The 14748-nt window shown below is 38.0% G+C and overlaps 1 protein-coding gene across 1 annotated transcript; it reads right to left on the bottom strand.

The window, feature by feature from the left end:
* Positions 1–65: 65 nt before the first annotated feature.
* On the bottom strand, positions 66–13749 carry nsmaf (neutral sphingomyelinase (N-SMase) activation associated factor). Its single transcript, XM_054622518.1, has 31 exons — positions 13606–13749; positions 11976–12062; positions 11063–11141; positions 10657–10718; positions 10281–10317; positions 10022–10072; positions 9529–9600; positions 9343–9390; positions 9099–9151; positions 8848–8977; positions 8690–8761; positions 8484–8592; positions 8101–8277; positions 7815–7894; positions 7537–7627; positions 7019–7082; positions 6688–6739; positions 6349–6469; positions 6071–6202; positions 5949–5991; positions 5699–5865; positions 5063–5174; positions 4558–4616; positions 4023–4090; positions 3867–3934; positions 3661–3784; positions 3335–3418; positions 3004–3154; positions 2145–2247; positions 1459–1568; positions 66–1227 (listed from the first exon to the last, which is right to left on the bottom strand). Exons 1-31 carry the CDS (start codon positions 13641–13643, stop codon positions 1133–1135), a joined length of 2739 nt encoding a protein of 912 aa, XP_054478493.1. The 5' UTR covers positions 13644–13749; the 3' UTR covers positions 66–1132.
* Between the last annotated feature and the right edge of the window lie 999 nt (positions 13750–14748).

Below are 14748 nucleotides of genomic sequence, written 5' to 3'. Positions count from 1 at the left end.
ACAAGAAGACAAAAATGAGGCATCTTTAATTTTAATCTAATAATATTCACCTTTTAAATGTTTGTAGTCTCCTTAGTAGTTACATTTAACCGGATCAGTGTCAGTATCCAAATCTGATGTTTAACATGTTGTCTAAAGTTTATTTTTTGTATAAAACAAAGTAATGATTTTTATGGTAAAAGTAACACCTACTGTTAACTTCCATCAAAAGTAATTTGAAGGAAGACAACAGTCCTGGCTTACACTGTGTAGCTAACAGATGATCTGTGAAAAGCATATGAAAGAAATGACTGCCCTGCTCTTCACAGTACTACAACCTAGTAAAGTAAAACCTGAGGCATTGCCGGGTTCAAATGTGGTGCTGGGGCTGTGCAAACATTAAAAGGCACAAGAGCAGTATGTTGAATGTTGAGGGTTTGATATATACTTAGCCTGTGACAGAAAAATGTTGAATGCTTTTGTGTTTAAGATGCATTTTTCCACTGTTAAAACAGGTTGCAACCAGCAGAGCTCAGTTTAACAAGCCCTCTAAACATTTTAACAGTTTCTAGAAATCTCTGAAGCCAAAGACATAGTAACAAACAGGAGACAGGAAATAATACTTTTAAAGATCAGTGTTATTTAAATAATTATAACACCAGAGCAGCCTGAAGCTTTTGACAGACATTTTAAGTCCACTTCACAGAATAAAATGCACATAAAGCTATAAAAACATAATTAAAAAAGCAGTGTGTAACATGACACATAACAAATAATACATTTGAAAAAAAAAAATCCAAACCTATGTAGAATAAGCTGAAAACAGAAGACATAATGGGTGTACACTGTCGTAGCTTCCTGCTCTCATGCACAAAACTGCAATTGGACATTTTCTCTCAATATGCAGATAGCTATGAAATAACATGACTGTATGCGACCTTTTGTCTGGTTATGAACAGTTTTTAAGTCATCTCCCTCATGCTGCCCTGTAATACTGTATATTTACAGAGCGGTTTTAGCTTCTTGCAACTGTTTGAGTCTCTCTTCAACGTCAGATAGTTGGGTCATGTAGTCTGCAGGATACTTGGCCAGTATTGTCCAGTACATTGCACTGGGAGTCTCCCCAACAGATGTAATGTGCAGAAACGGTCCTTTAACTCTGGAGCTTCCAGAGGATTATCTGTCTGTCCTCTCCGCCTGTGATCACTGTGGAGCACAGCTCACTCATCCACATGGCTGTGACAGCACCTGTGCAAAGACATCATTTTCATAATGAACATATAATCCTAATAACTTTAATACCCTACTTTATCATATTGCAATGATCTGATGATTAAAACAGGTGTTTACTTTAAGCATTAGTAGCTAGAGAAACAGTGCACTTGAAAAGCTGCTATATTGTTGCCCAATATAACAAACAAAATGTTCATATAGACGTTTAACCTCGTACGCCGTTGAATGTGTGATGATGAGATGTACCTGAATGCGCAGGGATCCTTTGGGTGACTGTATTGCTGAGCAGGTCCCACAGCAGGAGGTCCCCAGACTGTCCCCCACAAAGGACAGAGTTCCCGTCCCAGCAGAAACACCTGGACCAACAGATGTTAAATCCTTTTGACTTGCAGCATCAGCCAGCACCGTGAATAATATTTATTTTCAATGGGGCAGAGACACAAGCCAAGTCAAAGGTTCTTGACTTGCAACGAATACAAATTCTACGACTTGTTCAGCAGAAAGCCCATTGAACACAACTGAATTTAGAAAACTAAAATAGCCGTGTCGCGGTTGTAGGCCTCGGCCAAACAGTCTAATTGCAGGTTACTATGTGACATTTGGGTGAAATTGTCACAATTAACTTATAGATTCTGGAGGGTTTGTGGCTGAAAATGGGTTTTGTGAGATAATAGTAAGCTTTGACTACCAAATTTGAACCAGTTCATCCTTGAGTTCAAGTGGACCTTGGTGCAAAATTTGAGGAAATTTCCTCCTGTTATAGTTTAAGGAATGTAGAAACTATTTCACCTAAATACCCATTTCAAATAAGATTTATAATATTAATTCTCCAGTATATATATGACTGTCTGGCTTTCTAAGGCGCTTCAACTCCTGTGACCTCTTGGTTTGTGCCATCTGCCTTTCCTGTTGTGCAGATGGTGTGATCTTACCTCTGCTCCTCCACAGCTTTCACAGACGAGATCACCATCCCTGTCTGGACGTCAGTAACATTCATACAGGAGTCGGCACCGACACTGAGGATGTGTCGGCTATCTGAGGATGTAAAAATCAGAGTTGTTACTTTTAGTCATGGTTTCTACGTGACTCTGTTCACTGTCAATATTTGGTTGGCTTAAATTGGGATGTATCAGAGCCAATCTTTGCTCTTTCAAAAAAGATATATGTATGTTTTCTTTGACAAAACGCTGATCTTTTACATGCACTTTTAGAACAACAGATTGTTGAAAATGAATAAAAAAAGAATAAAAAAGAAAAAAGTGTCCAACGAATATACAGTTCTGTATCCCCGTCATATATCCAGGTTTTTATATGGCTTAAAAACATAAAACTATGTATTAATGATTGACAGGATCATCCAGCCAGAAAGTGCCTACTATTGTAATGTTGGTACTCATAACAGAGTCGCCCTCTCTTTTGCAGTGAAGATAACTATGACTCACATAGAAACACAAATAAAACAGCTGTTGGCCACTTTAAAAGATCATTTGCAGGTGCAAAACAGCAAGGTGATTAAAGAGCAAGTCAGTACCAATTGCTGTGCTCTATACTGACCCTTCAAAACAAAAGTCATACTGCACAACCTGAAAGGCAGTCTCTAAGACTTAGAGGTGAGAGGGGTTTGGTTTGTTAGATCCTATTACTTTTTTTGAGGGCAGATGGTGTACTGTTTATTACACATATAACCTAACAGTTTCACAAAAGGTTGGATTCTATGAACGCTTAACCTAACTTTAAACTCTGTACCTCTAACACCAACTGAAAGTGTCATACGGGCTCTATTTTACATACCAGGACTAAAGGCCGTGTGGTGGATGGTTCCAGTGTGGCAGTGGATTTGCTGCAGTGTTCCGTAGCTGCTGGTGTCCCAGATGGTGATGGCCCCATCTTTACAGCCAGAAACCAGTAGAGTCCCTGCCGGATTCAGACCAATGGTGTTCACCTTTACAAGGGTGTAAGAGAGGTGGTATTACATAGGGAAAACATCTTTGTATGTTTTGAGTGCTGCTGCTACTTCTCAGTGTTTAGACACAAATCACACCACATTCAAGCTCCTCTGAATGAAGTCAATTAAAAATGTAAATCTGCAAATGATTTAAATACAGAGTTAGTCCTCACTCACCCCAGCATCATGCTCCAACTCAGCCAGTAACTGAAACTGGGATCTCTTGTGACTGGATGAGCTCTCAGAAGCGCACTCCCAGACCTGTGAAATTAACAGCATCATTAACTCTTCCCTCTCAATTAAACACGCACCTAACACATAAAAGAAATAAAAAGTAATACATGCACCACATCTGTCTGCAACAATGATGCCATGTTGTTAGCTGACTGATTATTAGCATCTTTCATAGACACTCAACTTGTCCTAATCAAAAAAATCCTGATAAATTCATGGCTGGATAACAATAGAATAGCATCACCTCATTAAAGGACTCTAGTTTGTACCTTAATGGTGGAATCCCAGGACGCAGTGTACAGCTGGTCATCAAACCAACACATTTCACTGACCGCATCATCATGACCCATCAGTGTGTCCTGCCGCCTGCCGAATGGGACCGAGTAGAAATAACTAAGGGAAGAGAAACATGTGGGTCAATGTGAAGTCATGTAGATCATTATGAAAATCATATACACGTATGAACTATACATACACGTTGTTGTCCCAGGAAGAGCACACCACAGTTTTTCCATCTGCGAGCATCAAACATGATGATAATGCCTGTAAAATAGACAAGTAGTTTACTGTTTAGAAAGAGTTCGACATGACTAGAGAGAAGGTGATGTGGAAAGTAAATACAGCTGCATACCATGTTAGAGAAGGACATGCTTCTCTGGAAGTCCTTCAACTCTTTGGAAAACATTTTAAGTGTTGAATCTGGAATTAATAGTAATACAGATGATTATCACAGAGTGCACTTTTCCCACCAATGAGAAAACAACACTACTTGATCGCCCTTTCTGATTGTAACTTTTTAACGTTACTGCTTCTGATGGGAAAACTAATTGCAAGTGTTGTGCTATTCCTTTAATTCCTGTGTGAAATTCTTACTGCAATGACATCACTTTGCACCATTCTGGTAATAGAAGAAGCCCGGGGGGCCACTAGAGGCAGAAGTGTCCGTAGTGTTGAGCACATATAAAATCTCATCACACAACATCAACATTAAAACAAACAGGGTTATTGTTATGGGGGGAAATTTGTAATCATCATGAATCAGAATATCCCAGTAACACTGAGCTGCAGTTCCTAACCAGAGTCAGTGCCTGTCTTTTGATCCTTTTTGTGCCTCTACAATAAACAATATTTGTCTCTTATTTGAGAAGTAAAGATATTCTCCAAACCTTGAGATGTGGAGAAAATAGCTGCTCCATCACGGGTCACGCCGATACCCGTCACAGCCCTGCACATTCAACACAAAGCCTCAGTCAAAAATATCTCTAAGAAAAATATGGAGGTGAGGATATACTAAGGTTAATCTAGCAGTCACAAAAACACAATTAGCAAAGACAAGACTGACTAAAACACAGTTGCAAGTTAAATGGTTCATAACTGCAATGTTAAGAAACGTGAGATAACACTTTTTTTCTACACATTCATTTTTTTTATCTTAACTGGAGGAAGTAGTTTTACATCAGCCACCCAACCACAGCTGTTCCCCTCTACCAATGTCCTCACAATATTTCTTAATAAGTTACTATTTTCTTTACTGCAGCTGCCTCCTTCTCGCCCTGCTTGCACTTCCTCATATTTGAACAAGAGCTTTCACTTCAGTTATATCTGGACTCGCGATGGAATTATATTTGTACTTTGTCATTACTGTAGCCAACTGGGTGCCTCCAGGCTTACTCTTTATGGATCTTGTGGCTGGAGATGGGTTTCAGATTTCCTATGTTTGCCCAGGCTAACTTCCTGCTCTCCTCTGTAAGGTCTTCGAAGGACGAGTCCTCACTCTGAGAGGCTGCAAAAAAGCACAGGGAGAACTGCAGTTAGGACAAATATGGAGTAAAAAAAATATTTGTACGCGTTAGATAGTGGTGCAAATGTACTATGTATCACTGGAAATTAAATAAATCAGCAGGTATGGGCAGATTATTAAATAATTTCTTCTTGGTAAAGAAATGATCAGATTTAGTTGACAAATAATCAGTTTGGACATACTTTAATACATGTCATGAATGGACACATTTTTGTTTATAAATGAAGACCCTCTGATATATCTTTCGAATTTCAAGAAGAAGAGGATCACATTACACTAACAGGGATGATTCACTGAAATACAAATGCTTCCCAAACTGCACAAAGCAAGTGCTGCATTGACAGAAAACCCAGACCACTGCTCTTCTCCACTTAGAGGTATGAATCATCATCGGCACCATTGGTCAGCATAACTGTGCAGTTTACCAATATTATAACATGCCCTTAGATTTGAAAGCGCGGTTTCAGATGTTGCATTAAATCTTGTGTGTTTTTCTGCAATTCTACCTGGAGACAGTTCACCGGATGGTGAGTTGGTGCTTGAGCTGCGAGTTATGTTTTGAAACCTTGGTGTGATCCTCTGAGGGTGAGGGGTGGTGAACAGCTGTGTTGGCGTCTGCCCGAACTCCAGGATCTGTGTCAGCATGGCGATTCTCTGGTCAGGGTCCTCAATGCTTTTCAGAGAATTGGAAAGTTAGTTCCATGATGTTATGTTAATTATCTTAAATAATCATTTGTGAGAGATTTTAATTAATACCCATCGCAGTCGATGCCTCCTTCATAGGTCAGAGGGTGAAACACTGAAAGATAAAGAGTTAAATATGAGTCCTTGTCCAGCATTGGTGGGTTTGATGTTGGTGAACGGCTGCTGTATTTTACCATTATGGGCTGCAAGTGCTTCACTGCCTCTCTGTTTAAAGCCAAACACCAGGTCAATCCACTCATGTAGGTGCTCCGACACATACTGACTCTCCAGTGCTGCCCTGTGCTTCTGGAGAAAATCACTGGTATCTGGAGTCATGACAAACAGGACACAGTAAATATGAAGCAGCTCACAGACTGAAAGTTAAAGTAATATTGTTAAAAAACAAGACTTAGAGGGTCAAGAGTATCATGTTGTCAGGTGGATGTTGGATGATCAGATGGGAAGACGTTACCTGAGGCCCATGGTGGGAGAACTACATCCCCCACTAAGCTTCCGTTCTGCCTTCTGCCCAAACCAAGTCTCAGTTGGTTTTCCAGGAAGCCACAGTCATCCCCATAAAACTCTGGAATCAACTGCATAATAGGAAAGGCATACGGACAAGGACGATGGGTCATGAAACCCAATCTTCAACAGAAACCATATCAACACTTTCTTTCTGCATTGAGATTCACAAACAACCTTCCACCTTCCTCGTCTGACTTTAAATCTTTAAAATCTTTAAATCTGCATCTTGCAAACTCTTCACTTCTAGTGTCTCACTGATATAATAAACAGAACGGTCATATTTTACCTCTTTGAAGTCAGTTGCCCCCTCTAAGCAGTTTTTCCACGTATCACCTATGCTGTAAAAAATAATTGCAGGCCATTAAATACCAAAATCTCAAATACTACATAAAATGAATAATTCATTTATGCAATAATGTGATATAATTTAAAAATGAAATATAAAGATGTATGTTCTGTCATCTGTTTTTTTCCCATAACATATCTTAATGATCTTAATCATATTTTTGGGTGTTAAGTTAAATTGTCAGTCCCTCGAGTAAAATCCGGTCGCACTGCTGATTTGTGGCCAATGACACGATTTCATAAGTATTAAATTTGAAGTAGAAAAAATGTACCTATTAAACATGCGATCTGCATGGTCATAGCGTCCATTCTGGAGACACAGCATGTGCTCAGGAGCTGCAGGTGAAAAGACAGTAAGCATTGATAAATTATAAGTTTCATTTTTTTTTTAAGGCACTCTAAAGGGATTAAAAAGAAACCAAGAAAAAGACTGTTTGATTTATAATTCTTATTTAAGTTGTTCTTGTTTTGGTCTCCATGGTCTGTCTTCAGGCTAAAACTATGTCTGAGGTTTATAATGATATTGCAAGAAGAAGAAGAAGAATACTTAGGCAAATTTTAAATGTGCAAAGAAGAATTTCAGTTTTACATCCCAGTGTTAATTAATGAACCCTATAACCTCTACCAGTCTACAACAAAGAGCGACAGTATTCTTAAAGGACAGACAAAAACAGACACAGTGGTTGAGCAGAGGTTATAGACATAAACATGCATAAACACACTGAATGTATGCTGTGTGTACTGTGCTTCCATACATGCTGTAGCTTTAATCATGACGTGTGTCACATACCGACTCTGACCAGGTAGAAGAGGACGTAGCCTGGAGATGAGTAGTGACTGCCGAACATGAAGCGAGGTTCAGGCATGCCTCTGTAGCGAGCCTGTAACCATGACAACTCTATGTTTACTGCTACTCACAGTACAAAACAATATGTAGCAAATCACTTAGTTACAGATATATCCACAGTAAAAAGCTGACTAGAGTTAGATTTTTCTTTTGCCAGAAATTAAGTTCCGTAGTCAATAGGTTACATAAATAAATAAAAAACAAATCCGGCAGAGTCTCACCAGCAGTTGGTCCAGTCGCTCTTTGTTTAGGGCTCCCACAGGTTTGCTCAGGTCCCTGAATGTGGCAGCGTTTGTCAAATCTGGGAAGTAGAAAGTGAAGCAATAATGCTACTGGTGCATCTTTAATATGGCTGATTAAAGCCATATCAGTTTGGAGAACAATTGGATGGAAAGTACAGTAATTGCATCACAGAAGCTAGATGGGTACAGATCATGATCACCTTTGGCTTCTGCAGTAACATGTTATGTAAATGAATCTATGTGTATTTCTTTTCTGATGGCTCACCCAACTGGACGCTGGTGTAATCAGCGATGACCCAGGGGAAGACGGGATACTGGGAGAGGTCGTTGCAGCTGCGGTCAGCCAGGTTGTTGAGGTGAAGAAGGTACTCGTAGTTGCTCAGATGGCCACGCTGCCACTGCAGCATGTAACTCTCTGCTGTGTGTTCAGTCACATGGTTCTCTGAGCAAGGAGAAGGAAACCAAAAGGGTTAAGTTAGTCATGTATTATGTGGCTTCGCCAATATTGGTATCAAAAGGCAAATGGCATTATTTTGGATCAATGCTGATAGCTGAGACATATTTAGGCCATCAAGGGATCGTAAAACGTCCTATTAAAGCCTGGTTACAGCACTGTATATTTTTATTTTTTAATATATATTTTCTCACCCAGGAAAGTAGCGATGTAATAGTAGATTTCATCTCTCTCAGCAGTCTTGTAAAACTTCAGGTAGATGTCTGAGCAGAAGTCATTCTCAGTACAGAACACCTCAAGACCCTGGGTGAGGAGAGACATGCACACAAACATTTGAAATGATTTGAGCTTTATTGACCACATTATTATTGATTTACTTTCTCTGGCTAGTTGCACTCACCAGAGGTCTGAGTCCATGCCGTCTCTTGTAGATTCTCCTGATTCTGTGGAGTTTGATTTGAATCACCTGTTCCTGAAATGACAAGTCATATAAACATGATATTATTACCTCAGATCAATAGCACAACTGTGCATGTCCACTCAGATGTGGCGGCTCACCGGATATCCATTGAGAGGCTGGAAGTAGAGGCTTTCATCTGTTATGCAGACGTGGCCAGGATTGGACACCAGAGGCATGACCATCTCCACTGCACACTCCATGTGAGGCTTCTCAGCAACGCTCTGAAAGCTTTAAATTCCATTGGCTTATTCAGCTGCATATTAATAGTCTCACAATAGCTGTGTTAAATCATTCTATTTTCAGCAGAACAGACAGTGAAATGTGAATCAAAGTGCTAAAGTCAACATACCAGTTTTTGTCAAAAGAGGACCTAGCCAGTCGTGATTGTAAATTGGCTGCAATCTGGAAATATACAAGAACTGTATGTTTGATCACGGATGATTATATGATAGTTACCAACAATTAACAATAAGCCTGCATGGCAGGAAGTTAAAGTGAAAGAAGCAGAACGGATCATTCATGCTGATTTTCCATCATCTTTCAGGCTTCAGGGGCCCACTGTGTTCTTGAATATTAAGTATTGATTGACTCACCATTGCAGTCTGGTCTCCAAGCTTTTGGAGACAGGACGCCCTGTTGAGCTGCAAAATTCACCAGAGTCAAAATGAGCACAGCAACACTAACACACACACCACAGCAGCACATGCCCAATTTCATGTATTTCCCAAGTCTAACATCCATCAAAATGATCTGCCCAATTCCCATGAGCAGCTACGTACCTGGAGTAATGTTTGAACGACATCTTCTGTTTTACTCCAACCTTCCAACTGAAAGGTCACCTTCTTTGCCCCCTGCAAAAGTGATGAGATAAGTTTAAGTGTTTCATTTGATTAAATTACCTTATCTGCATTCGCTGAACTTCTTCTGCACTTGTTTTTTTGGTCAGACCCAACCTTGTAGTCAAATATGATGCCTTGAAAACACTGCAGCAAAGTCTCCAAATGGCTCAAATCCACATTATATTTGAGGCTGTGACGACTCAAGGGTCTGAAGTGTAACTGATTGTATTTCACACAATATTTAAACTCAACGGGACCTTTACAGTCCACATGTTTTCATACAGAGAAAATAAAAAAACAACGTGATAAGTACACAGATTTTCATACTACAAATAAACAAACACATAAAAAGCACATGCAGTGAAGTCCATGCAAACAGGTTTTGTCATATAAACATCAGAGGAGTACCCTTGTTGAGATTTAGTTGACTCACCCTTTCATTTCTGTAGGGCGCTATGACATTACTCTCTTTGATGTAAATAACCTGAAATAAAAGTGAAAATGAAACTTGTGGTATAACTTTGAAAAGCTGTCATGACAAATAATGAGCTGCTGGAACAAGTAAAGATAAGAACTGTGGACAATCAAATACAAATTAAACAACAAACTATTACCACAATGAGGACCGATGCATCTTTGAAGATCAATATGTAAAACAAAAAAAAGGTATCTACATCTTAATGATGACTCACCTGTACACATGAAATAGAGATGGTAGATGGCCTCGGTCTATGAAGGAAACACAAACAAGTTTAAATACGAAAAAGTCACTGTAGTTTATTATTTAAAAATATATATATATTTTACTTTTTACATTACTTTTTAAAAGGGAACGTGACATACAAAATAATAACTAAACTAGCTGGGTGTGTCATCCAGAAACCTGTACATATGTTTAAAATGATAAGATACATTTGGCTCAATTACTTGGAGAAGTACCAACTGCAACCGTCAAATCTGACTCATTCTGCCGTTACATTTGTAGGCCATTTGGAAGTTACCAGACCAGTTCGACAAACTGAATAAACATCAGCATGTGAACTGAGCTCGAGATGAAAACATGCTCACTCATTGAAGGGGTTGTTTTCTCTCTCCACAAACTCAATCTTCTTACAGTCTCGAAGAGGAATCTGCAGAAACAGAGATAAATATTAGTGTACTATGATTCAGAATGGCCTGGTTACTAAATCTAGTGTAGAACAGACACACAATGCACAATATAACATCCATGCATAACACGCAATATAGAATGTAGTGTTGACACTGCTGGCTATAATATATACAGAGCTTGAATTAAAGTATGTTCACCTTCTTTCTTTTAGCTCCTATATCTAGATTTGAAGATAATCATACTATTATTTGAAGACGTTTTCTAATTTAGAAGAAGATTTCCAATTTATGGCAACATTTTATCAGGTAGCAAAAGTAAAAAAAACAACAACATATAAAACATAAAAACCTCATTAAAACAAACCTTTAAAATTGGCTCAGCAAGATCCTCTGGATCAAAAATGACAGATCTGGAACAGACCTTGAACGAGCCTCTGACTTTTCTGGAAAGAAAATCGTTAACATTAGCTTGTTAGCACTATTGGCTTCAAGCCCCTCTAGTTCAATATAACCACATTGATATAGAATACCACCAACATAGCCTGATACATGAATTAATATAGTACGTAAGAAGGAAAGGTATATGATAAAAAGTGGGGGGAAATGCTAATTATATCTTGCTTGTTTAAAAAAAGTTTTTGGAACTACCCTTAACCTTTTACAAAGTGCAATAAATGTCGAGAAATTGTGTTTTGTATGGCTCTCATCTTGTTTCGTGCTGTAAAGCAACCTAGCAGATTTCTAAACTTATCTAGCATGGTAGCAAAAAGTGTCAAATACAGTGTGCTGACTGGTAGAAAGTGGCAGAATTATACTAATGACACAAAGTAAATAGGAAAATGAATTAAATTATCAATGTAAAGTTCATATTTGTCAGTGGGAAAACACAGCTTTTCACATGAATCTGTCCATTCTCTTTTATGTACACACATTTGATATGACAATAAAACAAAATTGGCTGAATAAACTTGCTCTGAGAGGCTTGTGACTTTTACTTAGTTTACTCAAGCCTTCGTAACAGGATGAGACGATGTTTGAACAGCTGATACAAGTTTTAAAGGCTTTGACTAAATACAAGAACCTGCAAGTACAACAAAAGTTCTCTAAGCATATCCAGGGGGTTACAATTGATTTGGTTTTACACAGTTTTGAGTTTTGGCTGAGGTCACAACATGGTGATCAGGATTACAACATGGTGGGTTGAAACAAAAAAAAACTGCTGACCCAAGCTGACAATTCACAGATAAACCACATTCATAGATACATGTGTCACATACCTCTCCTTTTTTGAACTGGTTGTCACATGGTATGCAGTGTGCTGTTCAAAATAATATTCCTCTAAATCCAGCAACAGAAGAGAAAATCTAGAAGAAAACAACAACAGAGGAGAGTGAGATACCATGAAACGATGAAATGAGAGCTGCAGTGTGTTGAACATTGTGTTGACAACAGGGTCAACCTACCACTAAAATAAAAAAATGCAGGTTTAGAATCTGCTATCACTCCTAAATTGATTGACAAGTCTTTTTTATATATATATATATATATATATAGGGACGAACACTAGACACATTTAAAAGGGAACTTCACTGTTTGTACACATCAAAGTCTGTTTTCAGGTCTTGTGGAGTGATACAGCACGTGAATAAAAAAGTTGTGTCTAGCGTTTTATGGCTCCAGGAGGAACTGCCTGAAATCTCATTAATTGACTCATAAGTTGTCACTCAAGCGATGTCACTTGCTCAAGTAGCTTTGTGGATCGTTATCTCTGGTCTTGCTGCATTAATTAAGATTTTCTTTAACGGTAATAAATCATGATTTCAATGATGTTATATGATTGCAATGCTGAATCTGCGGAGTGCTGTTAATATTTGAGATGTGGTCAGTTATTTGGTATTAACAGCTTTAAAACATTTTGAACCCATATTTTCAATAATGATCATTTAAAAAAAACATTAGCCTCTTGCCATCAAATCCAAAACCTGTACAATACTGTAAATGTATGAAGAATTTCAGGATCACTTACCCAGTACTGGCCAGTACTACTGCTTTTTCCAGTGTGAAATATCGCTACTTATTATTAATAGTGCTTTAAAACCATATTACTGCTCAACAGTAACGTGGTTTTAAGTGTGTGACACGCTCACTTCCTTTATTTACATAACTGTATACACCTCTGGAACCAGCTTGAACTTTCAAGAATAACATCATAAGAACATTGTAAACTATTGTAACTGTATGTTAACTGTTTGATAAATACAGAGAATATATCACTAACTAACCAGAATAGGTAATGAAAGATATTTTTGAGCCCAGTTAAATGTTCCCCCTTTCAGCAGAAGTAATGTGTGAAAACAAGTAGATCATTCTGCACAGGTGAAAAGCTTTGGGAAGCTTGTGATTGTGTTTTCAAAATATGTACAATGACGTGGCAAATGCAAAGTGTGTGGGCATGCACATGAGTCTGAATGATCACAATTATGAGAATAAAACGAGGTTTGAAAAGTACTTGGGAGGGAAAAAAAAAAAAAAGTTTCTCTGCAAAGTCATAGTTGTTGCACAGTGCTGCTCCTGTCAGATCAGAAGTTAAAGATGTTCATACCAGGATTTAAAAATAGTTTTTATGAGTTCAAATGGAGGAGACATTGGGCATTCCTGTACTTCATTGGGTTATTAATGGCGCACAGCTACATACTAAAATCCTGCTCATTGTGGCTTCAATAACAGGAGTGCATCTCACAGCTGACAGTGAAGCTCTCATTAGCTGATGGCCCAGTCTGACGTGACACTGTAATGTGATTCATCCACACAAGCGAGGACAAACAGCGGAGATCGGCCTAAACTCACAAGAATGAGCGCCCTCATCTGAAGTAATGCTTTGTTAACAGCAGGAGAAACGGCACAAACCTCTCTTTGGTTCGTTCTGTCGTCCTTAAAAAAGCCATGACTGCACACCATCCTCGTAGGAGCTGAACGCCGACCAGCCAGTCTGCTCACATCTCTGTAAACACGGAAACGTGCTGCCCACCACGTGACTGACCCTGAGACGGATGATCCATTAACAGAGGAGAGAAAAGAGGGTTCACTCTGACCCTATTTCTGGATACCAGAACTACGTAACAAAATTTTGCCCAGGCTTTGGTACCTTTATTTTATCAACAAAAACATGACATCATAGTTTGTTTTTTTTCATTTTAATTATGATTATCTTTCAATAGTTAAACATATTTTTAAAAAAATAAGAAAGGCCTAATGCTTTTGATTATCATAATCATACATCACAATTGATTCAATATTTTGGAAGGTTAACAGTGTATTGACTGACTGTAATTACTAAATCTAAATACCCAGATATATTTTATCTATAGGACATAATACAGGTTTTTAAGCCAATATGCCTGTTTTTCCCACTTAATGCATTCATTTATTTATTAATTAATTTAATAGGTTTTAAGTGATTCTTTTTTTTAGAGAGAGAGATTTATTTACACAATATTTGTGCACAATTATTCCAAAGAGAAAAGCTAGTCCTTAAAGGGGCACTCGAGTGATTTTGTGTTGCACCTCTGTAAAGTTAGGTGACAGATATAAGAAGAATGGTCAAAATCTAGACAGCCTGGCATTTGTTTTTACTTCTAATAGGATAAACTTCCTGAGTTTCTCTTTCTGACTTAGGGCTGCAACTAATGAGTATTACTGTTATTGCTTCATCTGACAAAGTTTTTCTTTTTGATTGATCGTTTCTTGTACAATGTTTATGATCATTTCTTAGCGTCCATGTCTTAAAATAAATAGTTCTGTCCAGCCAACAGTCCAAAACCAACAATAAATTAAAGGCTACAAATACATAATATCCATCAAAATAATTTAACTTCTACTTTGTTTTTGTTTTTTTACTTGTATCTGTTTTTCTGCGGTTTGCTATTTAGTTTATTTCCATTTTAAAATGTAATTTTAGTACTTTTGGTATGTTAGCGTATAAGAATGTACCTTATAATTAAAGTTTGAAAATTGCTCAAACTTAATTGGAAAACATGTAATCGCTACTAT

The sequence above is a fragment of the Anoplopoma fimbria genome, chromosome 21 (genome assembly GCF_027596085.1).
Source record: "Anoplopoma fimbria isolate UVic2021 breed Golden Eagle Sablefish chromosome 21, Afim_UVic_2022, whole genome shotgun sequence".
NCBI classification, from domain to species: domain Eukaryota; kingdom Metazoa; phylum Chordata; class Actinopteri; order Perciformes; family Anoplopomatidae; genus Anoplopoma; species Anoplopoma fimbria.
The sequence above is the reverse complement of the archived record's forward strand: the minus strand, read 5'-3'. Positions and strand labels throughout refer to the sequence as shown.